The 25,384-nt window shown below is 34.6% G+C and overlaps 1 protein-coding gene across 1 annotated transcript in view; it reads right to left on the reverse strand.

Annotated features, from left to right (window-relative positions):
* Positions 1-25,384, reverse strand: part of COL4A5 (collagen type IV alpha 5 chain) — a 239,547-nt gene that overhangs the window by 14,086 nt on the left and 200,077 nt on the right. Inside the window, exons 37-42 of the mRNA XM_066248681.1 lie at positions 20,462-20,588; positions 16,228-16,308; positions 15,502-15,600; positions 14,900-14,950; positions 13,505-13,690; positions 2,991-3,124 (exon numbers count right to left, since the gene is read on the reverse strand). Of these exons, the coding sequence (XP_066104778.1) occupies positions 2,991-3,124; positions 13,505-13,690; positions 14,900-14,950; positions 15,502-15,600; positions 16,228-16,308; positions 20,462-20,588 (678 nt within the window). The remainder of the gene's footprint in view (positions 1-2,990; positions 3,125-13,504; positions 13,691-14,899; positions 14,951-15,501; positions 15,601-16,227; positions 16,309-20,461; positions 20,589-25,384) is intronic.

Consider the following 25,384-nt stretch of genomic DNA (forward strand, 5'->3'; position numbering starts at 1 on the left):
TAAGTACTTGGATTAGAATTCCATGTGCAGAAATGATAACATCTGAAAGACTTAGGAAAAATTATATATTAGGACCTATTAATTAACTGGGTTTGAAGGTCAAGAAAACTATGCGAAGAAGAAAAGTTGAAAATATCTTTAGAATGAGCCTAAAAGGATAAGTGTAAGACAATAAAACTATTATTAGTAGAAAAGAAAAGGGGACTTGGAACACCACATCGTGTTAAAAATGCTAGAAAATGGTTAAAAAACAAAAAGGAGAAACATGTATGTCAGAAAGACATAGGATCCAGTTTGAAGGGATTCCCAAATCTAAGACAATTTGAACATCAAAATAAGTGATAGTTCAAGAACTAGAAATCATTAAAAACAATTTATGAGCCCATACTGATAATAAATAGACAATAAATGGAAGAAATCAGAGTCTATCTTACAGTAGGGCCAACTGTTATATAAGTACATAATGTTAAAGGTTGGAAAATCATTTGCCCCTGTAATATTACTGACTGGTAAAGGAAAAAATTTAAAGGGAGATTTTGATGAGAAGCAGTACACTGGAAGACCTTTTTATTTTTTTAAAATGAGGGGAGAGGAGATAGACAGACAGACTCCCGCATGCACTATGACTGAGATCCACCCAACAACCCTCATCTGGGGCTGATGCTCGAATCAACCGAGTTATCCGCAGTGCCCAGGGTTGACTCATGAACCAATCAAGCACTGGCTACAGAAATGGAAGGGCAGAAGGGAGAGAAGCAGATGGTCGCTTCTTCTGTGTGCCCTGATCAGGGATTGAACCAGTACATCTCCATGTCAGGCCGATACTCTATCCAGGACCAAACTGGCCAGTGCCTTACATGATTTTAATGTGTGCCTTCCTGTAGTTTTGTTTCTTGGTTACAAGGAAGAAAATTATAAGCATATAATGGAGAAACCAGATAACTTGAGTCTCCATATCTGAGGATGACACAAAATCACTCATGTAGTATTCCAGCTGGGATGCAACACCTAAAGAAAAAGTAAACCAAAAAAAAAAAAAACCCATCTATTTTTTTTTTAAATGGGAAGGAGCTGCATTTTTCCAAAAATATCAAGATAGGGAAAGAAAGAAAGAAGTTTAGAAATTGTTTCATGTTAAAAGATAATAAAGAGTTATGACAGCTAAATGCAATGCATGATTTGGTCTGGGATATTTTATCAGGGGAAACGCTAGAAAGAGCATTGACACAATTGGAATAGGTAGTGTATTATATTGATATTTAATTTCCAGGAGTTGAAAATTATAATGTGGTTATATTAAAAATCCTTTAATCTTACAAATTTTATGCACTGAAGTATTTAGTGGTAAAAGGCCATGATAGATACTAGTTCTCAAAAAAATTTTTTTTTCATTTTTCTGAAGCTGGAAACAGGGAGAGACAGTCAGACAGACTCCCACATGCCCCCGACTGGGATCCACCCTGCACGCCCACCATGGGGCGACGCTCTGCCCACCAGGGGGCGATGCTCTGCCCATCCTGGGCTCGCCATGTTGCGACCAGAGCCACTCTAGCGCCTGAGGCAGAGGCCACAGAGCCATCTCCAGCGCCCGGGCCATCTTTGCTCCAATGGAGCCTTGGCTGCGGGAGGGGAAGAGAGAGACAGAGAGGAAGGCACAGCAGAGGGGTGGAGAAGCAAATGGGCGCTTCTCCTGTTTGCCCTGGCCGGGAATCGAACCCGGGTTCTCCGCACGCTAGGCTGACGCTCTACCGCTGAGCCAACCGGCCAGGGCCCTCAAATGTTTTAGATATATATTTGCACAACACATAAGTATAGAAAACAAATGAGAAAATACGTTAACAATTGGTTCATCTGGGTAAATGATACGTGGAAGGTTTTTCACCATTTTTTCAATTTTTCTATACATTTAACATTATTTCCAAATAAAAAAAACTAGAAAAGTACAAATACATATAAGAACTTGCAAAAAAAGAAAATGAATAGAACTTGATAATACTATATTGATAAAATATTGATATCAAGCAATCTTGAATCAGGTATAACAGCATGTGAACTAGAACTCCATGGGAAATGAATGAGGTAGGGAGCACGTATGAATCAAGAGAGAGCTACAATTTTAAGTGTCGGTGTCCAGAAAAATAGCGATGCCGTGAGAAATACAGGTTAGTTGTTAAAAAATTGTAAGGGTCGCTTCTTCAGATTGTTTCCCCCTGTTATATAAAACAGCCCCATAAGGATAAAACTTAGCCCAGACTGTGTTGGCTGCCAAATGTAACAACAACCTTCCTGAAAGAATGGAAGAAGCTTTGAGGATCTATAAAAAACAATTAACTTTCTGGGTCCCTCAGAGCAAGTGGAAAGTGCATGAAAATAGATGTAGAAATATGCTATTCCTCTCTTTTTACAGGTGAGGAAAGAAATACAAAATATCAATCTGCCTTTCCCATAAACACAGCAAAAGTATGCAGTGGAGCTAAAATTTGACCCTAATAATTACTATCAAATTTCAAAGTCTAAAATATCTCCATTCACCATAATTACTTCCCCTATTTGCTTTCACTGACATGAAGTTTCTTATATCTAAATACTACATGTGCCCTGGCCAGACAGCTCAGTTGGTTAGAGCATCGTCCTGAAGTGCAGAGGTTGCTGGTTTGATCCCCACTCAGGGCACATACAGGAACAGATGTTCCTGTCTCTTTCCTGCTCTCCTCCTTCCTCTATCTAAGATCAATAAAATAAGCATTAAAAAAATACCAAAGACTCCAGGTAAAGTAACTTTTGAAGAGTTCTTTACCTAAAAGGTAGCAAAGTCTCTTCAGTTGGAAGAAGATAGGAAAGTTGCCTTTTTCTTTTTTGTCATTCACTACTGAACCATGCATAGAGGCTTGACCAGTAAATGCAAATTAAAATAAGACAGCTTGGAATTCTCATTTTGCTTGCAAACACCTACATCCCTTTCTCATCAAATATCTACTATCATTTTTTACCTGTAGTCCTGGTGGTCCTTGATCTCCTTTCAAACCAGGTGAGCCAGGTTGCCCAGGTTGCCCTGGGTTCCCTCTCTCTCCTTTAATACCTCCATTTCCAGGGAGACCCCGGGGACCTTCTGGACCTGGTAGACCTTGATAATGCACAACAAATGACCACATGTCAGGATAGCATACGAATAGCATAAAAGTTAGCTTTTAAAATATCAGTCAACTAAATACTATTAGCTCGTAGAATCAAATTCAGGCTACATTAAAATACTTTAAATATGGGCCTATGCTAACTCCTTAAGCTGTTTTTTGTTTGTTTGTTTGTTTGTTTTGGTTATTAACACTGGTTTGCAGATAGCTTCAATTTGCACTTTATTATATATTAAATACAGTACACTCATATGTAAAGAAAGAACTCAGAACATTATAATCAATGTTGCTTCTATAACATTGGTTTAATTTGAGTCAAAGGAAATGGACACCATAGGGCACTATTCTCATATTGAAATATACATCAGAATCCCCAGGAAAGCTTGTTAAAACAGATTCTTGGACCTATCCTAAGCATTTTGGATTCAGGAAGGCTGGGGAAAGGCCCAAGAATTTGTATTCTAGCAAATGCCCTGTAGTTAAAGCTGTTGGTTCTTCTGGACCACACTTTCAGAATCACTGCTACAGGGCAAGGCAACTCTGGAATCAAGTTATTTGTCTCAATGTGATTAAAATCAAATTATTTTACCTGTAAGTAGTTACTTTTATTCAGCTTGTATTACCATGCAATTAAGATAGTTATTTAAGTAAACTGTTCAAGTTCACTACAGTGACGTGCTTAATACATGGGGATATTTTAAAGTATAAGAAGTTAATTGATTTAATATACTACTTTTATATTTAGTTTAACAATATTTTCATATTCTTTACATTTTAAAAGTTTCTGAAAAAAGAATTCTGCATATATCTTGCGGATAGATAAAATAATTAAAAATGGAATTTTGTTAAGCTCTTTTCTTTATGTTTTAATTTTCCTTTCTAAATAAAGATATGGCTATTAAGCAACCAAGGAAATGATATCAATGGTCACATCTTTTGTCACTAGTTGAGAAAAAACTGTTACTTGCTTGCCGAGTGCTAAACAGTGACTGAGGCTGAGACTAAGTAGTCTTGCCTTAATAAAATAATCATGAAGCCCTAAATAACAGCCAATAGTTATCACTTATACAACTTCTCTCTCCTCTAGTAATATTCATTTTTCATTGGCTTCAACAAAAAAAAAGGAGATACATAAGAAATATCACAGGCATGTGAACTTAGAATAAGGAGTTCATGCTTCCATATGCATAAAGGGTTATCTTTTTTATTGAAGTAAAGTTGCTATTTAATATTATATAAACTTTAGGTGTACAACATTGTAACTTGACATCTGTATGCACTACTAAGTGATCAACAACAAAAGTCTAGTTGGCATCTTCACAAAGAGTCATTTTTTTAATCGCAAATAAAATTTGAACTTTAGTTCCCTTTCCAATACTCTTAAAACACAGAATCATTGGCTAGGTGCTAACAAGGCAGCATGGCGTCCAGATTAAGAATGCCAGACATTGGAGCTAGACTGCTGGGTTGCATTCCCCTCTCCATTAATCATTAGTAAGTCTATTAATTTCCTTGGCCTCAATTTTTTTTCTTTAAAATGGAAATTCTTTGGTATATATATAAAACATCTTCTTCATGGATGAGCCTTGAGGATATTATGCTTAGTGAAATAAGTCTATCAGAAAAAGCTAAGAACAATATGATTTCACTAATATTTGGGATAAACTGAAACTCATAGACACAGACAAAAGTAGTGTTTTACAGAAAGAAGGGGGTGGGAGGGTAATAAAGTGTAAAGGGGCCAAATATAAGACAATGGGAGATGATTTAACTTTGGGTGGTGGACATACAGTGCAGTATATAGTTCATGTATTATAGAAATGTATACTTGAAACCTATATAATCTTATTAACTGATGACACCCTAATAAATTTAATTTTAAAAAAATGGAAATTTTTACTTTTACAGTAGGGACAACTTATTTTATCAGATTGTTTGAAGGATTAAATAAGAGAATATGTATCAAATGATTAACACAGTGCCTGGCACAGAGAATTATTGTAAGAGGCTTTTAAAAATTGTTATTATTACTATAAATATATCTTTAAAATATGAGCCCACTTTTAATCTTTCAGCTATTTCTAGATGATTTCACAATATAATACTATCTGACACATGAGAAAGAAACAGGTCTACAACAATACAATTGTTTTATCTTTAAATAATTTAAGTCATATAGTCATTCTAGCCCAGTAAACAGACAGACACACTCAGGAGTTCCCTTCAAAATCTAAGCAAAATTTTTATTTTCACCCATAATGTATAATTTGGACTGGATATCAGGTAGAAAATCAGTTTATTAGGAGAAAACTAACTGTTTGTGAATCAGCCTAACAAGCACATGATAAAAAAAGATAGGAAAATATGAATCTTTTATGATCCTCTTCCCTAATCTGAAAAGTAACCAGAACTTTGTTATTTGTAAAAAAACAAAACAAAACACCCACAACTATACATGTTATGGGCATTGCTCTATTTTGCAATTACAACTAAGTACTAGAAAATTTATATGCTCTTTATTCAGACCTGCCATTTTAGAGTCCATCAAATTTAATTTAACGATTTGCTAATGACATAGGGGATAGATACATTTTATTTTTAACAGTCATCAATAGTTCAATAGTTACCTTCTTCTCTTGCTGTAAATAGTCATGAAAATACAGATCAGAGTAATCTCAGGCAAAAAAATTTAAGAAAATAAAATCAATGTACTGAGATTACAAATGAGGCATATGCCTCCCTAAATATCTTAATGCAGTTTTATAGATAAAAATAAGTGTATATCGACTTAAAATGAACATGTATTTTATACATGGATTGCCTATTTTATATATATATATATATATATATATATATATATATATAATTGAAACAACAAAGTCCCAATATCATTTCATCTTGATTGTAAACAAGGCACATTACCTTCACCAAAGTGTTAAATACCAGAACAGGTAATATTTTAGGATAACAGCACTCTTCAAGGATTTCTGAGTTACAGCAAGGGTGAATTTTTCTTATTATACATAAAAAGCATTAAAAAATTGACTAGTGAAGAGTCTAACCTTGAAAACCTGGGAAGATCAGAGTTCACCAAAGCCCAAAGATCGATGTTAGCAGTATCAGACATCACACAGTACAAAATAAGATTATGAGTTAGAAATGGTTCACATTATAGCACAACTTAAACAACAATCTTCTTTGTCAGCATTTATTATTCTTACAGTGTATTCAGTATGCAAACAGAACCATACTGGAGTATAAAAAGCCAAACATTTTAAAATAGAGCTTATTCAAAGAAATAAGCTACTAGTATTTATTAATTCCCCAAATGGAAAATTCTACTAAAGACATCATGTTAATACTGCTACTGTGGCTTTCCAAAAGTTAGTCTCAAAATATTAAAGTTGGCAAAATAATACCCTTTCACTGATAGCTTTTTATTCCTTTCACAAAGGGATAATTTTGGATAAATGTTTATCTTGGTCTCTGCTATTTTTAACAAAAATACAAGGTGCAAATTTCTTGATATGTTCAGACAGTCCCAAGGAGATATAATTAATTTAAAGGCTTAATTAATCTAAAACACAAAGATCATAGGTGACTAAATATATTATAATATTAGTATACAATGACCATTACCAGCTCTACTTCTGTTTGTCTTTTTTGAAAATCATTCAATGAGCCACATTCTGATCTTTTCTCAAATTCATCAAGAGGCTTTCTTCTGTGTACCGTTACATGTAATAACTTACTCAAAGAGAAAAACTAAAATATATATGTTCACCACTGCACTTGAAAATAGAGTCAAATTATCGAAAGATGTGAAGATCATCAGTGAAGGGGTACTTTTAAATATTTTGGCATGCAATATCCCACCCCAAGCCACATAAAATATCACATTTACTTTATTATTATTTAATGCACATATTAAATAAAGCTATTAACCAAAAGAAGGTCACTAAATAAAAAGATAAAAGAAATACAAATAGGACAATTTGGAGTTAATGTTAATTGACTATAAACATAACTTCCTTTTCTTAAAAGTCTTGCTATGATTTATAAACATCAATGTTAGCAGAGAGAACAAAGTGTGCTACAGCATGGAATCCTAGGATTAGAAGACCTAGGATTTATTCTTGGCTCTATTCCCTAAATCTATGAAATTTTCAGCACCTCAAACTCTCTAAGCTTGCTTTCTCAGCCAAAAAATGGGAATAGTAATATCTGCCCTAAACTCTCTTGCAGAGTTGATTTTTTTTTTAATTTTTATTTATTTATTTATTTTTATAGGGACAGAGAGAGAGTCAGAGAGAGGGATAGATAGGGACAGACAGACAGGAACAAAGAGAGATGAGAAGCATCAATCATCAATTTTTCATTGGGACTCCTTAGTTGTTCATTGATTGCTTTCTCATATGTGCCTTGACCGCGGGCCTTCAGCAGACCGAGTAACCCCTTGCTTGAGCCAGCGACCTTGGGTCCAAGCTGGTGAGCTTTTTTTGGCTCAAGCCAGATGAGCCCGCGCTCAAGCTGGCAACCTCGGGGTCTCGAACCTGGGTCCTTCCACATCCCAGTCTGCAGCTCTATTCACTGCGCCACCACCTGGTCAGGCTCTTGCAGAGTTGATTTAAAGTTCATATTCAATTTTTAAAATATTGACCTGATATCTGTCATGTGCAAGGTGATGCAGGGAACACAAAGACCTGCCAGACCCAAACTCTGTCCTCTAAGAGCTTAAAATAAAAGTACATTATATGATATAAATGATGGCATGTTATATAGATATAAAACATTACCATTACTGTTTAGAAATAAAACTTTTAAAGCATTTTATGATTTGAAATTCAGAAGGCTAAAGATTGACTTCTGTTTGGTTAAAAGGTTTCTATACCACATACAGCAAACTGACTCAAGACAACATTTTGGGCAAGTCTAGGCAAATAATTAATTAAATAAACAATAGCTACCTATGATAATTCAGAGTTTGAGTAATGACATTTTGTATATGTGTTCCATATAAAAGAACCATTAATAACATCTTTTAGAAAAACATATCATTGAAATATATTATATTTCGGCCTGAGTAAGTATTAAGGCACTCTTCAGATTATATCACAGCAAAACTTTTAAGACTCTAATATCTAAAAAGTAACATTTTAATGAGTTATATGCCAAATCAATTTTCTACATGAGGCTCTTAATCCATTAATTCTCAATGGTCAAACAAAGTTTAACTGAAAAACAAAATCCAACAACAAAAACTTGTAACAAGTTGTAATACGTAAAGATAAGTTGATGAATTGATTGGTAAATGTTAAACCCAGACTCTATTTAAGGTCACATTATTTTTCAGCTATTGCAAAGAGAATACTGCTGATACCAGGTTACAACTATGTAATTTAGAGTACATCTGGTAAATCAGTTGTCAAATCAGTTTAAAGTAATGAGGTTATTTTTCCTCTTTCTTCTTTGAAAATATTCTACTGCTTCACAAGAAAGCAATCTTGTTCTAGTTGATAGAAAAGTCTGGAAGTGATTAAGGCAGCTGACTTTTATGCAGGTTAGACAATGGAGGACTCAAAATTACTTCAAATTATACATAATGAAATACTACTCTGCCATAAGAAATTATGACATACTGCCATTTATGACATGAATGGGCCTTGATAACATTATACTCAGTCAACTACGTAAATCAGAAAAAGCTAAGAAATACGTGTTTTCACACATAGGTGGGATTTAAAAATAAGACTAATGGACATAGATAAATAAAGTGGTCACACCAGGGTGAGGGAGTGGTGGGGGAGTAAGTGGGGGGAGGGAAGTAAAGAGGGACAAATATATAGATATGGAAAATGATTTGACTTTGGGTGATGGGCATACAATACAATCAACAGTTCAACTGTTATAGAAATATATATATTTCGTATTTCCCCATGTATAACACACCTTTTTTCAAAAAATTTGGGGTCTAAAACCAGGTGCGTATATACAGTGGTTGTAGCTTTTTGTAATTGCATTTCCTGCTTTTTCGTGCTTGTTTTTGAGCTCATTGTTGAAGACAGTGATTTGTCATCAGACTCAGATGAGGCCAAGCTAATGAATGAAAGCTTTGACAGTGATAAGGAGTTGTATGAACTTCATGATGAATAAAACTTAAGTTCAATAACTTCATGTAATATATAATTTTTTCAAATTTCAGGCCCTGAAATTAAGGTGCATCTTATAAATGGAATCATCTTATACATGGGGAAATATGGTACTTAAAACCTATGTGCTCTTATTGATCAATGTCACCCCATTAAGTTTAATTTTACAAATAAAATAATATATATTATTATATATAAAATTTTATACACACACACACACACACACCCTAGTCAAAGTGGAAGCAGGGTCTAGTCTGCTATGGTAAAGAGTCTTTTCATCACTTTCATTTATAACTAAAATAAGAAGCCAGATCAGAAGCATTATGCCATACAATTGCCTTTGTGGAAGAATGATACATGTTACTAGTAGAATAGACAATTAATTGAGCACTGAGGAGCTCTAAGTCAGATTCCCAGTTATAACACTAAGCAAGCTATTTAACATCTTTGGTCCGTTTTAAATTTTTTTCATACGTAACAACAGCTCCTTCCTTGACTAAACATCTATGAGCCCTCTTCTCTAGGCCTCATTCTTGGGCCCTGTCCTTGGTCTGCTGAGTCCAGTATCAGCAAGAATCCTGCTCAGTCAGTTTAGGAAAAGTTCCCCAACCCTTGATATCTGATCAAGTTCCTCATCCCCTATCCTTAATTTCTTAGTCTTGTTCTGTCTTTAGCAAGAATTCCGTTAGGCTTCTTTAGCAAGAACCTGCTTACCCTTGATGTCTCCTCTTAGTAGTTTTTCATTCACTGATAAACTCAGTCTGCTAGTTGACTATAAATCCTCACTTGTCCTTGTAGTATTCGGCATTGAGCTCAGTCTCTCTGCCCTGTTGCAAGAGTCTTGAATAAATTATGTGTTCCCATATTTAACAAGTGTCTGGGGAATAATTTCTCTTTGACAAATGTAAAAAGTTAGGTCCCTTCAAGCTAGAATACTCTATTGCTCTATAAAAATAATGCTATTTTTTGGGGGGAATATGAAACTAGGAAATTAATTTAGATAGAGATAGATGGGTTCTTTAAAAATATTTTAAAAATTATGAATTTTAGCCCTGGTCAGATAGCTCAGTTGGTTAGAGAGCATCACCCTGATATACAGAGGTTGCTAGATCAATCCTCAGTCAGGGCACATACAAAAACAAATGGATGTTTTTGTCTGTCTCTTTATTCCTCTCTTTCTAAATTCAATAAATAATTTTATAAATTATAAATTTTAAATTCATAAAATAATTTTCTGTCATCCTTAATAGCCAGAACTTAGGAGGATACTTGTCTGCCTTTTAGTTCCTCCTTAGCATTTTGAAAAAAAAAGAAAAGGCGAACATCTTTAACTATGAATTAGCTATTGTCCATTGGATAGTTCTTGGTAATTGTTTCTTTTTGTGTACTGTGTATATGTGTATTTTGAAAATAAGATTAAGAAGCTTCTAATCTATGCATATCACATTTGATTAATTTTTTACTCTGTGCCTATTAGTTCATTTTCCTAACATTAGAATTTAAAATCTTGTGAAAACCAAAATATGAAGATGGAACGGTTTGAGAAATTTAAGAATTACATATTTTCAAGATCTTTGATATATATTAGTGCAGGGGTCCCCAAACTTTTTACACAGGGGGCCAGTTCACTGTCCCTCAGACTGTTGGAGGTCCGGACTATAAAAAAAAACCCCAAAAAACTATGAACAAATTCCTATGCACACTGCACATATCTTATTTTACAGTAAAAAAACAAAACAGGAACAAATAAAATAAAGAACAAGTAAATTTAAATCAACAAACTGACCAGTATTTCAAGGGGAACTATGCTCCTCTCACTGACCACCAATGAAAGAGGTGTCCCTTCTGGAAGTGCGGCAGGGGCTAGATAAATGGCCTCAGGGGGCTGCATGCAGCCTGCGGGCCATAGTTTGGGGACCCCTGTATTAGTGTTTAAAAAAATCCCTTTTTGAAGGACAGTTCAATTTCATTTACATGAACAGATATAAGGCAAGAATTAGAAATACACACTAAAGGTAAGGCTAACATATTATAAAATACTCTTTTGGGTACTATAAATTTTCATCTCAAATGACAGATGCTGAACTAGTTATATAATTAAGTAATTCTGGGTTCTGCCAATAGATATAAACAGTGGACACTTCACATTCTTGACAACTTTCACAGATAGATCAACATGTGAGAACTGAATTGGCATATATACTCTTAAAATATATTCATATACTTGAAAATATTAGGTACAGATGTATACACAAACATCTATATTTCTGTGTATATAAATATGCATACACATACATATAAGTGTATATATAAATATAAAAAGATTTCAAACTTCATGCAGTTACTACTTTAGAGGTAAGGAGCTAACCTGGAGGACCTGAATAGGGGATCAAAGTTCACCAAGGCCCAATATCATCATTAATAGAAAGGAAAAACATCAAAATTGTTAGAAATATCAAGAAACTACAACATTACACTTCTTTCAAGTTAAACTTTAATTCAATAAAAGAACACTGTGAAAGATCATTTTCATGCATCTGTATATAAACCAAATTATCACCACTAGAATAAAAGTAGCACATGTGACACATTTTGAAAGGCTATACATACATCATTTTTTAAATAATCAATACTATGAGATCAGAAAAAAAATCACTTCTGAGAGCAACTGATTTTAAAACTCAGTTTTAGTTTGTAGTTTACGAAAAGTCATACTCAGGTGTGTGTTCTTCGTCCAGTTACTCCTGTTATTTTTTCTTTAGAAACAGTACTTTTTAAAAAAACATTTTTGTAACTAATGTCTTTGTGTTGACATATTTCAAAGCAGTGTTCAACAGTAAGCTCTTTTACTACTAAAAACAATAATCACAGTGCTTATTAAAATATAAAACAGGATAATAGTTTGGTTCATTTGAATTTGCATGCATAATCAACTAAGATGTTTGTGTTAATACTTTACATTACATGCAAGAGTTAACATGGCTGAGGAGAGTTTCACTGGTTCCCTCTAATAATAAGCTAAGGTAGAACTTTAACGCCTTCTATAAACATCCAAGTTGGATCAGATAAAATCTGGTTTTAAAAATGATCCTCACACAGTTAACATTTTTTGTGAGGTGATGGATGTGTTAAGTAACTACTCTAATAATCATTTTGAGTTTTGTGTATATATCAAATAATTAAATTGTACACTTTAAACTTACACAATGCTGTATGTCAATTATATTGCAATAAAGTTCATATAAAAATAGGAAAAAGGAGTAAAATGATCCTTTGGATAAAGTATGTGATCCTATTAAATTTATGTTTTCAGAGCAAATTGTATTAAAATGAACTCCAATTACTTTAGAGTTTTTGGCAACTTAAATAAAAATTTTCATTTTTAAATACAGGAAAAAAGAAATCAAATCTTTCAAAGGAAAAAAAAATTTGTTTCTTAGATTTCTCCTATTTTTAATATCAGTGAAAGCCAAGTTCTTAACAGAAACAGATAAACAGAATATCAAGTCTCAAGTATCTGTTAATAATCTATCACCAGTGATTAAGCTCAGCAACATTAATTCAGGATGAAAATGAGCATTTCCAAACTTAGTAAGATGAAATGACACAGCACAGACACAAAATGAAAAGTGAGCACTGGATGCAAATTGAAACTACTAGAGCAGTTAACACAAGGCGAATGAAGTGCAGACATGAAGCTGGTACGAGGAGATCACTGTTAAATTTAATCATGCTGCAATGCCAAAGGTATATTTGATTGCCTAGTTTTGAGAGAAGATAAAGTCTTTTAATTGTGCTTGGTGACATATGCTAATCAGATGAAAGAACCATAGCAACATTTTGGTGTGGACCACAAGGATCTATTGTGTGATCACTGCAGTGATTTTTGTGATGACATGCTGAGCTCACATTAAAAATGCAGATGGCATTTTGCTGTCAGGTTATCAGTATAGTTTTACGTTTAATCAAAAGGCTAATAAATCCACTATTTCTTTTTTCCTCTAAATTGGTTTGTTTTAGTTCAACTTTAAGAAAATGAAAGGAATTACTGAAGAGAATTATTAGATGTCACAGAAATGGATGAAACAAAGTATAAACCAAGTTGTTTCCTTATAAGAAGTTTTTGATTATAGATTCTGAAGTCCTAAATACTGAATAACCTGCCAGCAAAATGAAATAAATGGGCTAATGAATAGACCATTCCTCTAGCACTCTCGTACATACCCGGTCTCCCAGGAGGACCTTGGGGTCCAGGGTTGCCTTTAGGGCCTTCTAGAGCTGGACCTGGAGAACCTGGAGGGCCTGGGGGACCCTGCACACCAGGGAAACCGTGAAAACCTGGTTCACCTTTTGGACCCGGAAGACCAGGGTTTCCTGGAATTCCAGATAATCCTCCATCACCCTTTTGACCTATAAAATCAAAGTAACATTAGAGAACACATTCAATAATACTGCTAGGTTTGCCTATAAGGCAAAGTTATTCACCCTTATTAGAACAAGTAGTGGAAATTTTTAGGGTTATTTCTTTCACCAAATCCCCAACACATCCCAAAAATCCATTCTTTCTATTAAATATATACATACATATCTGTTATGAGAAGTGTTAACTAGAGTGTGCATAGAAATATGGAAACAATAATAGCTTCCATCCTGAAAGATAAGCTTTGTATTAGGACATAGAGCAATTATTACATGACCAGTAGCTGTGAGGCAAAAAAGAGAAAAATAAGAAAAGTATAAAGAATCTGCTAGAATAAGTTAGAAATGGCTGGAATAAATTCCTAAAACAAATGTTCTGAGACTAATTTTGAGACTAATGGAAGATATTCATCTTCAGTGGAATCTATGTGCCCTCCAAGGCCATTCTATCAAAGATTTAAAATCAGTCTAGACATACTGTTCTCAACATTTTTTCTACACCACCAAATTGCCTGAGACTGACATTTCAGTGGCACAATAAGTAATAAGTTTTTATGTTGAGATCAGGGGAAGGATATCAAATTTTCTAAGAGATATATATGTGGTTTGAAAAAAGCCTACACGGACTAAGAAATGGTCATTTGAGAATGTAAATATACATATCTGTACACACATTCAATTACTCAATAATTGGTGCTTACAGTGAGAGTAAGAACATGTGAGTGAAGGTTAATGTGTGCGCACACATCCATATAAAATGTAAAATATATATTAACATGGAGTTTTCAAGAGACTTTCTTATTATTTGAATGTCATTCTACAGTTTCTTCTATTACTTTAGTTTTGTTTCCATGGGATTAAAGAGTGTTTTCTTTTCTGGCTAAAAGAGTTTCAAAGATTTAGTGAAATCTACCTCTTCCTACAAGCTAGCTTCCTTTCTTTATAATTTCCTCAGCATTTATTTATGCAGTTAATGAATAGTAGAGATCTACAGTAAATTTCCTTAATAATGCATTTTCTATAACACAACTCTTCAAACTAAATTGCTAATTAAAAATTGCTTTCAGATGTAAGTTTGGCTTTGAATTTTCTGGGGTTTTATGTGCATTTTATAGCAATAACTGTACAGATCGAAAAATAAGTGTGCTGAAGAATATACTCTATTTACGGACTTATTTGGCACGTTTTATTAAAGTTTACCAGGAAGGCCTGGGAGTCCAGGGGGTCCTGGGAGTCCAAAGCCTGGTTGACCTGTCAGAGGATAAACCAAAAACACTCAAATATATAATAATAACTGAAACAAGACAAATTATCTCCCAATTATTTAGGTTTTTATTAAGTGCTACAATGTTTATTATATGAAACATGTAGAAGATTTTTTTCCAACATGGAACTATAATTCTAACATGAAAAATCTATATACACATATATTCTACTTGTGAAGAATGTTAAATATATCTTTATATACTTATATCATATGAATACATACATAAATGAAACATACATAGATTACACCATAAAAGGAGGTCATCCAGAGAACTGGATAAAGTTGGGTAGTTCCTTGACATGAAAAATTGGGCAAGAAGGGGTATGGAGTTTTTCATAAGAGGGAAGCAATTTGAATGATAAATGTGAGGTCAAATTCTCAGGATAGAGTGGAATGTAATCAGAATGGAAAAGTATGCGGTAGCTTAGAGGGTAAGAAAGAAGATAGAATTTCACTGCAGGTAAAAAAAAGGGATAAAATGTAAAGTAAAGAAGGAGAAAATTAGAAAATTAAAAACAATGAAAAATTACAGTACCTGGTTCACCCTTCTGTCCAGCTGGTCCAGGAATACCATCTTGACCGGGTCTGCCTTTTTCACCTGGAGGTCCTGGTGGTCCAGGAAGACCTCCCCTACCTAAATAGCAGAGTTTGGAGGTTACCTATCTTCCCAATTTCCTTTTCCTTCCATATTCCCCATTTTTTCCATACTAGATTCCAATGGTTGTATTGAAAAGACAAAAGGTGCCTCTGAGACACTCCTTTAAATTATAAAATATTATGAAAAAAAAAGCTTAAAAGATATAAAAGGTAATGTGGATAAGCAACAGATTTATCACTGTCATTATCCAAAATGTTTCAGTTTCTCATTTTAATCTGGTTTTAGACTATTCAAGAAAGGAAGCTATGGGGGTAGGGTGTGTTATAAGCCTCATATGGGGCCAAGATAACTGATTAGCTTTATAATCCATTAACAAATAATACTGCTACTTTTTGCCATTCTAAAAAAAATAAGACTTTCTATATATTATAGGATACTTGAAATGACTCTCCCTGGAAAAAATAAGCCCGAAAAATATGGGTCTACACAATAATTTTATGTAACTTTTACGGAGTTGTTCATTTTGTGCCTAACAACTAGAGCTAAGTGAATAATCACCGTGTCCTTGTCTTGAAAATATTCACAGCTCCCTGAAATGATTTTCCCAAAATGAACATAAGACTTAGTTTAACAGATTAGCAAACCCTTATTTTCCATGCTTACCTACAGGACCAGGTTCTCCTGGAAGTCCAGGATTCCCAGGGGGACCATCAATACCTTTTGGTCCAGGAAGACCAGGGTTACCTAGAAAAAAAAGTTCAGTTTAATCTAAAAAGAAAAACTGCATTGCTTTGGGAGTTACAATCAAATGCACAATTTATAGTGTTAGCATAAAAAGAAAGAAGAATGGAAAGAAAACCCAAAGAGATGCTAGTGTTTGCTGGTTATTTTAAGATTTTAAAGTTTAAAATTTATTTATCAAGAGGCTGTAATTATTATATATTCACAATGAAATAATCACCACCATATTATACTAGTAGAACTGACAGAGTTCCATTGTTTAGAGATATCAAAAAATTTAATCCATTCATCTATTGTTGAACATTTGGTCACATTTTAGTTATTATGGATATCTATTCTATTTTTGGAAACTTAATCTACTTCCAGTTTTTGGCCATTATAAATAATGGTGCCATGGATATTTTTGCATTGATATTTTTTTGGGCACACATCATTATTTATCTTAGGTGGATATCTAGATAACAGTGGAATAGTTGAGTCAGACAGTAGATGTGTGTTGCCATATATATATATGTGCCAAATCATTTAAATTTACACAGCATGTGGGAGTTCCAGTTGCTCCAGATCCTTGTACAACATATGGTGATATCAGTTGTTTAAGTAATAACCATTCTGCTAGGAAGGTAGTGCTAATTCACTGTGGTCACTTCTCATGTATGCCCTGACCAAGGATCAAACCTGGGGTGTTCACAAGCCTGGCTGACGTTCTATCCACTCAGTCAACCGGACAGGGCCCTCATTGTGGTTTTAATTTGCATTTTTGTGATGGTTAATGATACTGATCAAGTTTTCATGCATTTATTGGCCATCCATATATCTTCTTTGTAAACCATCTGTTCAAAATTGTCTTCATTTAAAAATAGTGAACTGTATATATTGCTATTACTGAGTTTTAGAAGTTCTTTATATATCCCAGAAATCAGTCATTTGTCAGATACATGTTTTGTAAGTATTTTCTCCTACTCTGTGGCTTCCCTATTTATTTTCTTAATGGTATCCTTTAATAAGGAGTACAGAAGACTCAACTTCTTTAGAAGAAAGAACAAAAATGTGGTGTATTGGATACCTGTATGGAAAAAACTATCCTTGATCCTTACTTCATACCATAAAAATATTTTTATTTGACAGACCATAAACCTAAATTTAAAATCTTAAACTTTAAAATTTGGAAAGAAAATTTAAGGATATTTTTATAAACTTGAGTAAATATTTATTGAATAAGACACAAAAGCACTAACTATGCAAACATATTGATGAATTGGACTTTATTAAAATTAACAATATTTGTTTATTACACAACAGCATTAGGAGAGTAAAAAAGCAAATCTGAGACAGAAAGTATATATCTTTAATATATGTATTTGACACAGGACTCATGCTCAAAATATACATTTACAAAAGCCACTCTGAATCAATAAAATAAAAACAACCTAGTAAAATATGAGCCAAGCCCTGGCCGGTTGGATCAGCGGTAGACCGTCGGCCTGGCGTGCGGGGGACCCGGGTTCGATTCCGGGCCAGGGCACATAGGAGAAGCGCCCATTTGCTTCTCCACCCCCACCCCCTCCTTCCTCTCTGTCTCTCTCTTCCCCTCCCGCAGCCAAGGCTCCATTGGAGCAAAGATGGCCTGGGCGCTGGGGATGGCTCCTTGGCCTCTGCCCCAGGCGCTAGAGTGGCTCTGGTCGCCGCAGAGCGACGCCCCGGGAGGGGCAGAGCATCGCCCCTGGTGGGCAGAGCGTCGCCCCTGGTGGGCGTGCCGGGTGGATCCCGGTCGGGCGCATGCCGGAGTCTGTCTGACTGTCTCTCCCTGTTTCCAGCTTCAGAAGAAAAGAAAAAAAATATGAGCCAAAACACTTCAAAAAGGTGCTGTATAAATGGGCAATAAGTATTTCAAAAAATATTTAACATTTTAATCATTAGAAAACTTGGAATTAAAACATCAGTGAGATACCTCTATCTAACCAGAATATCTAAAATTAAAAATGCTGACAATACCAAGTCAGGTAAGGATATGGTCAACTGGACATTTCCCAACACAAAATAGTAACCACAATATTATCATGGCAAACCACCAGAAGCCATCTGTGGCCATTTCATACATTGCAAGTGGGGCTCTAATTTATAAAACCATTTTGGAAAACTGACACTATCTACTAAATTCAAATGTACATAGACCTTATATTTCAGTAATTCTACTACTAAGTTTTTGTCTAAGAGAAATGAGTACATATGTCCACCAAAATCCATGTCAAAGGATGTTAATATAATCTTCCTACTTCATGGTTTGTGGGGAAGAAATTTCCTTTGCCCTTCTATGTTCTTTCAGTTGATTTAATAATCTGTCCCAACACGAGACAGAATAAAAATAGAAAATAACCAGCCCTGGCCAGTTGGCTCAGTGGTAGAGCATCGGCCTGGCATGCAGGAGTCCCGGGTTCGATTCCCAGCCAGGGCACACAGGAGAGGCGCCCATCCGCTTCTCCACCCCTCCCCCTCTCCTTCCTCTCTGTCTCTCTCTCTTCCCCTCCCACAGCCAAGGCTCCACTGGAGCAAAGTTTGCCCCGGCGCTGAGGATGGCTCTGTGGCCTCTGCCTCAGGCGCTAGGATGGCTCTGATTGAGGCAGAGTGACGCCTCAAGATGGGCAGAGCATCGCCCTCTGGTGAGTGTGCCGGGTGTATTCCGGTCGGGCGCATGCGAGAGTCTGTCTGACTGCCTCCCTATTTCCAGCTTCAGAAAAATGAAAAAAAAAAAGAAAAGAAAATAACCAAATTTAGTTATATACATGCATATGGGAAACCCACACACATGAGAGGTTCAGAGACAGAAAGGTAAAATGATGTTATACGACCTCCTGAGCTAAGGAACGAGGTAAGGCACCTGAGGTTTTAGAAAGGAGGAGGGCAATTTGCAGGATGACAATAAGAGCAGGTGCTCAATAATTAGATGTTTGTCCTGCCCTATATATAGGTCATAAGAAGTTTATTTCTGGTAATGATTCTTATTATGGGTAAGGTCCCCAATTTAAATATTTTGAGAAGTAAAAGTTTCTCTTGACCATGCAGGGTCTCAACTGCCTTTAGCTCAAAATAATCTACAGCCCAAAGCAGCACATTTTGGGGAAGACTGTTCTGAACTCATTCAACTCCCAAACTGAAAAAAACCCAAAAATCCACCAACAGGACAATGGGTAACTGATTATGGTATATTCTTCAATGTAATATTGAAGAACATTGATAAAAAAAACAAACTACTGAAACATGTAATAAGATACATGAATCTTACAAACATAATGATGAGTGAAAGAAGCCAGGCATAAGGATATAAACTGATACTGTATGATTGCAGTTATGTGAATTTCCAAAACAGGCGAAATTAGCTGATGGTGATAGAAGTCACGGTAGTGGTTACCTGGGGGTGTAGGTTCACTGGGAAGAAGAATGTGTAAACTTTATGGTGTGAAGAAATTATTTAATATCTCGGTATGTATGGTGGGTGCATGGATATATACATAAGTAAAATTCAGCTACAGTCTTGTATACTTGATTATATTTATGTTATATTTCAATAAAAAGGACAAGGAAGAGAGAAGTAAAGGCCCACGCCATCTGTGCCACTCTCAATCCAAATTAAATAAAGGAAAAAAATAAATACAAGCATAAACAGAGAAGGGATTAGAACAATCTAGTTCAGGCTACTTTATTATCTGTACTACTAGGTCCCTCTACTCCTACAAAACAGGCCTTATTATTTGTATGAACATATGATTGTTCTACCAACAGCCGCCCACTGTGTGCCTGAGCATGCGTTCTAAGAGAATCAGCAGCAGGCTAGCAGTTGGCAAAGTAAATTATCACCTACAAAAAGGGTAAGGCCTCTTAATTGATTTGTGGCTAGCAGTTAAAGATTGAAAAATGCTCCATCAAATAGTCTCTCTGTCCACAGAATATTGTCCTGCTGAGTCGGTAATACTCATTATCATTTTATACAGAATGAAATTGGGGCAAAGAAAAGTTAAAGAGCTAGTTCAAGATTATGTTGCTAGTCAATATCCAATTGGGGAATAGAATAAAAGTCTGCCAAATAAGAATTTGCTCTGTGAGATGTTAGAGCAGATAAGAAAGGAGAGAAGGAAGCATTTAAGAAAAAGAATATTACCAGGGAATCCAGGAAGGCCTGGTTGTCCTTTTGCTCCAGGGGTCCCTGGTAATCCAGGCAAACCAGTATCTCCCACAGAACCTTTGATACCAGGATTCCCTGGGTATCCAGGCAGACCAGGTTCACCCTAAAAATTATGAATGAAAAGATAAAACTGAAGTCTCTCCAAAACTTAGAATATATTAAATAATATTATTTACAAGAGCTTTTACTGTGGGCCAGGCTCTCTGTTGAGTGCTTTACATAAATTGTTTCATTTAACCATATCAACAGCCCTTTGAGTTAGGCTTTATCATCTCCACTTATACAGAAGAAAACTGAACCTTGGAGAATTCAAGTGCCTAAGGTCGCTACTAAGTAGCAGAACTGGAATTTGTACCAAAATGTGTCAGACTACAGAGCTCTTCCAATTCCCCTGATACACAGTTGCATTATTCTCATTAATCCTTAATAACACTATAAGAAAATACTGTTATTATCCTCAATTTTACAGTAATTGAGCTGGTAAGTGGTGGAATTAGATTTGGATCCAAACAGACCAATTTCATAACCTGTTATCACCATCCATAGTATGCTACAAAAAATTAATTGCTTAGAAGAAGCAGGCCAAACAATAGCTACAGTAGGTTCTACTGCAAAAGGTTAATTTCATCTTGACATAAAGAAGTCTACTTATTTAGCGGATATCTCAAATCCCCTCCTCTGTGAAACCTAACAGGACAAAGAGCTTACTCTAAGAATTTAGTGTCAGTTCTTATCCTGTCATGTGTATAATGGTTTTATGTATGCATGTCTTCACTCAACTGCATTTAAGATTTCTTTGCGGTCAGAGACAATTAATATATAATCATTTTGTTCAATGAACACTTGCATTAAGTTTTCTTCTAATAGAGCCTTATAAAACTTCATACCCACTCTAACAAGTTAAAACAGGCTTTTCCCAATAGCAATGAGAATGCATGTTATAACTTTATATCTATCATAGTGTTCACTGCTCTGCTCATTGAGAATCATGACCTATCCAACAAAGTGTTAGTTAGTGTTCAACATCATCTACTGAATACTTCCCTCTTCATTTAGCACTTATGCTTGTCTAGGCAAAGAATATCTATTTGTTATTCAATTGTTTCTGCATTATAGTTAAAGTTTTTTAAACTAATGCCTTTTACATCTCATTTAAAAACAGTTAAGAGTATTGGGTTATAAATATATAATGTTTTTGTCTAAACCTTTATAAATCTAGTATCAGCACATTTTTACATACATAAAAAGTATACAATTATATTCTGGATTGAATTGGTTCCAGCTTAGTTATTTACACAGAAAAGCTTTGACTAAAATATCATGATTCTTCTTATTTAGGAAAACAGTGACATTTATATATACCTTACCCAAAAAAGTTCAGATATTCTGCTAATGGTAAACCTGAAAGGCAGTGTATAAACTATGATAAAGTCTGTTAAGTGCTACAAATAACCCCAATCTATAATTTAAACCAGTACTTGTTCTTTAATATAGTTCTTCTGACTAACTTTTATGCCCTTAATCCTTCAAACCAAGTAAACTGGAAAAGAAAAATATCTTACCAAGGTTTCTGTAAAGGACTAAAATGTGCTAGTTCAAGTTTATCTAAAGTTTTTATTATTCATATGTACTTTCAAAGAAAACAATCAGCTTCTAAAACAATGAGCAAGAAGAGATAAAAAAGAGGACAGTATTCAGAAATTAACAAAGTGGCCGGGAATCCAGTAAATTGCTCTTAGAGAGGGAAATTATGGACTATTTATACTTCTACAAAGAGCTAAACATGACTTGAATACACTTAAACTACAAATATGTGCATTTCTTCTGCCAGGCTTTGATATTTTTTTAAAACTGAGATATAATTGGCATATAAAATTGAGATATGATCAGCATATAATGTTACATGCTGTTTCAGAGCTACAACATAATGATTCCTTATTTGTATATATTTGCAAAGTAATCACCACAATAAATCTAGTTAACATCTATCAACTTACACAGTTACAAAATTGTTCTTGTGATGAAACTGTTTAAGATTAGATTCACTCTTAATAACTTTCAATACACAAAACAGTACTATTAACTATAGTCACCATGCTCTACATTATATCCCATGAATTAATTATTTTATATCTAGAAGTTTGTAATTTTGAAATTTTATTTTGCGATTATAGTTTACATTCAATATTACTTTGTTTTAGTTTCCGGTAAACAGTACAGTGATTAGAGCAACATATACTTTACAAATTGATTTCCCCCAACATTTCAAGTACCCACCTGGCACCATGTGTAGTTATTATAATATTATTGACTATATTCCTTATGCTATAGTTTATATCATCATAACTATTTTCTTAACTATCAATTTTGTACTTCTTAAACCTTTCAGTTTTTTACCGGGTCCCCCAAACCCTTCCCCTCTGGTAACCATCAGTCTGTTGTCTGTATCAGAGCCTGTTTGTTCTTTTTAATTCCCTTTGCCCCACTTGCCCATCCCCAATGCACTCCCCCCCCCTTTTGGCACCTGCTAATATTTTTCTGTACCCATGAGCTAATTTTTTCTTGTTGCTTTTACTTTGTTTATTTGTTTATTCTTTTTTGGCGTAATGCATAAGTGAGATCATATGGTGTTTGTCTTTCTCTGACATATTTCACTTAATCACCTGAATGTCCATCTATGTTGTCTCAAATGGCAAGATTTCCCTCTTTTTTATGACTGTGTTGTGTGATACACACACACACACACATACACACACAGAGTTATATCATTCCTTGATCCATTCATCCATCAATGGGCATTTAGTTTGTTTTCATATCTTGGCTATTGTAAATAATGCTATGAACATGGGATGCATTGATCATTTAAAGTTAGTATTTTTAATATATATATGGAAGTTCTATTAATTTTTTGAGGGCCTTCCATTCTGTTTTCCATGCAGTCAGTAGATACTTTGTTCTGTTCAAAACATCCACCGAGACATCTTTCTATGTAAAATGGTCCTTGATATTTGGTCTTAAGCAAAATGTACATGGAAACATTTGGTCCATGACAAAAGATCCTTGAAATGTGCAACCTTGGAAAACATCCTTGGGTTTAAATAGCCCAAGTTTATTTCTACTTTGGGTTTACAGAATCAATACATAAAAATACTATCATATTTTATTGGTTCAATAATTATGCTGTGGTTGCATTTCTAATAATAACCCTTCTTGCCTTAATAGCCTAGCTGATAAAGGGACACGAATCAGGAAGACGGGTCTGGTTTCAAATCTTGCTGAAGACCAGGGTTTATATTAACCATGGTCCAAAAGTCTACATGGATGTTTTTGAACATGAACAAATTTCAGTGATAACTTTATTTTCTTGCATAACTGCTCTGGTTAAGACTTCCGGCATTATGCTTAATAGGAGTGACTAGATTGTGCACCCTTGCTTTGTGCCTGATATTAGAGTAAAAGCTTTCACTCACCATTGGGTATAATATCAGTTCTGTGGTTTTCACACACAGTCTTTATTATGTACAGGTAGTTTCCTACTGTCGCTAGTTTGGTGAATTTTTTTATTATTATTATCATAAAAAGGGTACTGAATTATTTTGAAATGAGTTTTCTGCTTCAACTGTAAGGACCATGTAGGTTTTTCCTTTCCTTGGCTTTGTGATATACTGCATTAATGATTTTTGTATGTTGACTCATCTTTGCATCCCAGCAATATATCTCACTTGATCATAGTATACAATTTTTTAATATGCTGTTGAATTTGATTTACTAGTATTTCACTAAAAAAATACATCAATATACATAAAGGATATTGATCTGTAGTTTTCTTATAATATTTTTGAACAGTTTTGGAATCAGGAAAATGCAAGCATTATAGGATAAGTTTGGAAGCATTCCCACCTCTTAAATATTTGTAAAAGCTTGGCTTAACATGTGGGCAATTCTGGGGAATATTTCATATTCCCTAAATAACGTATACTCTTCTGTTGTAGGATGGAATGTCCTTTATAAGTCTGTTAGATGCAACTAAAATTGTTCATTTTAAGAATTGGTTTATTTGCTTTCTTATTGAATATGGGTACTTTATATATTCTGAATACAAATCTCTGATATATGATTTGCAAATATTTTCTTCCTGTGGGTTGTCCTATTACATCCTTGATGTTATCATTTGCAACACTTTAAAAAATATATAATATATTCCAGCCTGACCAGGAGGTGGCACAGTGGATAGAGCATTGAACTGGGATGTGGAGGACCCAGGTTCAAAATCCTGAGGTCGTCAGCTTGAGCGCAGGCTCATCTGGTTTGAGCAAGGCTCACCAGCTTGAGCCCAAGGTCGCTGGCTTGAGCAAAGTCACTCAGTCTGCTGAAGCCCCCTGGTCAAGACACATATGAGAAAGCAATCAATGAACAATTAAGGTGCTGCAACTAAGAATTCATGCTTCTCATCTCTGTCCTTTTCTGTCTGTCTGTCCCTATCTTTCCCTCTCTCTGTCTCTTTCTGTCTCTGTCACAAAAAAACACAATATATTCCAATTTATATTTTCTTTGGGGTTATTATGTATGCATATTATATCTAACAAACCAGTAAGCTAACCCAAGATCATGAAGATTCAGTCATGTTTTCTTTTTTTGTATTTTTTTAAAGTTGGAATCAGTCATGTTTTCTTATAAGATTTTAATAGTTTTAGCTCTCACATTTAGGTCAATTACCTACTAGGGGTTAATTTTGGAATATGATCTGAATAAGGTGGTGCAAATTCACTCATTTACATATAGATATTCTCTTATTACTGCATTATTAGTTAAAAATATTTTCTTTCCTCTTCTAATTGCCTTAACACCTTTGTTGAGAATCAGCTGACCAAAACTGTAAAGGTTTATTTCTGGATTCTA

Source organism: Saccopteryx bilineata, chromosome X (genome assembly GCF_036850765.1).
Source record: "Saccopteryx bilineata isolate mSacBil1 chromosome X, mSacBil1_pri_phased_curated, whole genome shotgun sequence".
In the NCBI taxonomy this organism is placed as follows: domain Eukaryota; kingdom Metazoa; phylum Chordata; class Mammalia; order Chiroptera; family Emballonuridae; genus Saccopteryx; species Saccopteryx bilineata.